The sequence below is a fragment of the Ornithodoros turicata genome, chromosome 6, assembly GCF_037126465.1.
Source record: "Ornithodoros turicata isolate Travis chromosome 6, ASM3712646v1, whole genome shotgun sequence".
Taxonomy (NCBI): Eukaryota; Metazoa; Arthropoda; class Arachnida; order Ixodida; family Argasidae; genus Ornithodoros; species Ornithodoros turicata.
In genome coordinates, this window is record NC_088206.1 from 24777699 (window position 1) to 24780518 (window position 2820).

Below are 2820 nucleotides of genomic sequence, written 5' to 3' on the forward strand. Positions count from 1 at the left end.
TTTTTTTCCATTGGGTATGGGACATCATGGTATTCTCATCTGAGAACTATCACTTTTTTATATGTGATCATGCTTATTTTGTGTAATGGGTCTGGATTTCACATGTGCACTCAAACACATTTGGGGATGTTTGGTGTGGCGAGCGCGCTGAACAAGTCCGGCACGAGGGTCAGTTAGGTTAGGTGTTCTGACATATTTCGTTCGCATGAGAGTTCGAGAAAGGGGAACTAACACCGATGCATGCGCAATAGAGCGAAGAGGAGTCTCTCTTGACCCGCAGGGTACATACATATCGCCCACGCACCAGTGCGCACTGCCTTCCCAAGCAAGCAAGCACCAAGTCCACAGCGGCTTGCCAGCAGAGAAACACAGCCGCTCCATTAGAGTGTACATCCTCACTCTCCACCAATTAGCTGCGTCCTTTTCCTCGCTGCGCTGTGCTGTTTAGTAAATCTAAATACGCCTCCGAGCCTCCAGAACACAATGAGCAGAGGCGGGCTGGGACCGGGCCTGAGCATGGAAACAGTCGTCGCCGGGCCGGGCTCGGGCTGCAAATCTATAGAAGACGTCGGGCCAGAGTCGGGCACGGGCATGAAAATTAGGCCCGTGCAGTGATCTACTGCCTACCACCCCGCGGCGAATGGGCTAGTCAAACGACTACACCGTCAGCTGAAGGTGGCACTCACTGCACACGCTAACCTCGCCTTCCCTTCGCACTACTGGGCATCAGATCCTCCATCAAGGAAGACCTTACCTGCAGTTCCACGGAGTTGGATTACGGCTCCTCGCTCCGACCCCCAGGTGATTTTCTCACACCGAGCCCCACCGAGCCTCATCAATCCCACAGCGCGCAAATTGACAAGCTCCATGACATTTTCCGGTCCATCACCCTGGTTTCGCCACACATGCCGACACGGTGCACTGTTTTCATCAGCCAGGACCTGAAGAACGCTTCGCACGTATTCATCGGAACCGACCGCGCCGAGCCACCCCTTATGCCACACTATTCCGGACCGTACCATGTGCTCTCTCACACCACCAAGACCGTCGTCGTCCGCCTCAGTGGCAAACACGACACGGTAGCCCTGGATCGTGTGAAGCCAGCGTACCTCTCGTCCGTCACCCCTTCTAGCACCTACTCGGAACTTCCCATTCCTTCACCTCAGTCAGCGACACCCCAAAGGACTGTGACATGTCTCCAGCCTGGCGACGCTCTAGAGAGGGGCGCCCTGTAGTGCCCTCTGTGAACGCCATCAAGACGACGACGACGACGAAATGAACGTGCCTGCCAATTGTCACCTGGCAGGTGCACAGCACGGACCTATGTTCCCTGTTCTCTGCTAGGTACCCACAACATTGTTCTCTATGGACATCGCGAATTCTTCGTTGTTGCAAGTTTATGCACCTTGAAGTCCATGATCATCTGTAGCTTATAAATTCGAAATTATTTTTTATACCAAAAACTTTATTTTTACAGGAGCATTGTACAGTTTTGCTCAATCTTTGGAAAGATAAAACGTTGACATGCTTCATAACTTATACGACAAGATTGATTCCAGCGATAGACTAGCATATGCAGCAGAAGGAGAACTTCTAAGAATATCTACAGGCACGAGTGAAAAAAAAATCAGGTGAATATCTTGAATGGTTATGAAGATACGTAATGTTGTGAAACTTCACAGGAAGCGATATGGCCCGCGCGATAATTAATTAAAAAACGACAACTTTCACTGTTAGCGGATGGTGGGTGGAATTTTTGTCAGTTGCGTGCATTTCCGCCAAGCTTGCCATGGTCCTGTGATGCTGGGGTGAATGACCTGACGCAGGGGCCCACAGAGGAGTCATGTATATGGGATAGGGCAACCCCCTGGCTATTTTTAGGATATGATATAAAACAGATGGTCCTTCACATGCATGCGATTGGTAGAGAGATCGGGGGTATATTACGCGTGTGTGTTCCGGCTATCTAGTTTTCTGTGTGGCTGGCATTCACCACAGTAAGTTGAGCTATCATTTGTTGACATGGGGTGTGATGTAGATTTGTAAACCTGGAAGCTAGACAGCGGTGCGCAATAAATTCATTTTGGTGTGTGAATATCGGCGCATGCTGAGCCCGTGCGACGCGATCATCCGCAGGTTATGCATTCAAAATTGTGTTGTGTGTGTAGCTATGTGGCAATGGCATGTGGATGCCTCTGAGATGAAAAGTTCCAATATACCTGGACATGGGCAGGCTAAAATCGAGTGAACTGTCCACCTGCCGTGTCTGTGGTGCTGGTGAATTCTTCCAGTGATCTCTGTGATGCGGTTAAACCTGTGACCAACCTATGCTCTATGACGCAGCTGGACCAATAGCAGGAGGCTGAACTCTGTTGTACCAAATAAAGTTTGAAATCAATTTTGTCGTGTCTTGTCTAAAGCTACTGCCCAGCGGCGGGGGTGGAGCCTATGTTGGACCAGAGCAACAAATGTGGGCTAGCCAATCGCAGTTCAGTAGGCTTATAATGGATCAATCAGCATGAAGAGGCAGAGCCAATTAGCAAAAGGGGTGGAGCTAGAGGACCAATCAGAGGTCTAGAAAAGGTGGAGAGCCATTCAGTGATCAGTATGCCTAGAATGGACCAATCAGCACGAAGTGGGCGGAGCTCGCATAAAGGGGTGGAGCCACGGTCAACCAATCAGCGATCAGTAGGCTTGACATGGGCCAATCACGTGAAAGGGCAGAGTCAAGGCAGCTCATTAGCATAAAAGGGCGGAGCTAAGGGTGACCAATCAGATGGCTTAAAATTGGCTTGTGTTAGATTAGAATTGGATTGTGTT

The 2820-nt window shown here is 49.9% G+C and overlaps 1 protein-coding gene across 1 annotated transcript; it reads left to right on the forward strand.

Annotated features, from left to right (window-relative positions):
- Positions 1–483: 483 nt before the first annotated feature.
- Positions 484–1235, forward strand: LOC135398372 (uncharacterized). The gene is made up of 2 exons (XM_064629784.1): positions 484–611; positions 731–1235. The coding sequence occupies exons 1-2, from the start codon at positions 484–486 to the stop codon at positions 1233–1235; spliced, it is 633 nt and encodes a 210-aa protein (XP_064485854.1).
- The last annotated feature ends 1585 nt before the right edge of the window (positions 1236–2820 follow it).

Coding starts and splice junctions, on each gene's coding strand:
- LOC135398372 (XM_064629784.1), top strand. CDS start 484: ATGAGCAGAGGCGGGCTGGGACCGGGCCTGAGCATGGAAACAGTCGTC. Junction 612..730: donor ATGAAAATTAGGCCCGTGCA/GTGATCTACTGC, acceptor ACTGGGCATCAG/ATCCTCCATCAAGGAAGACC.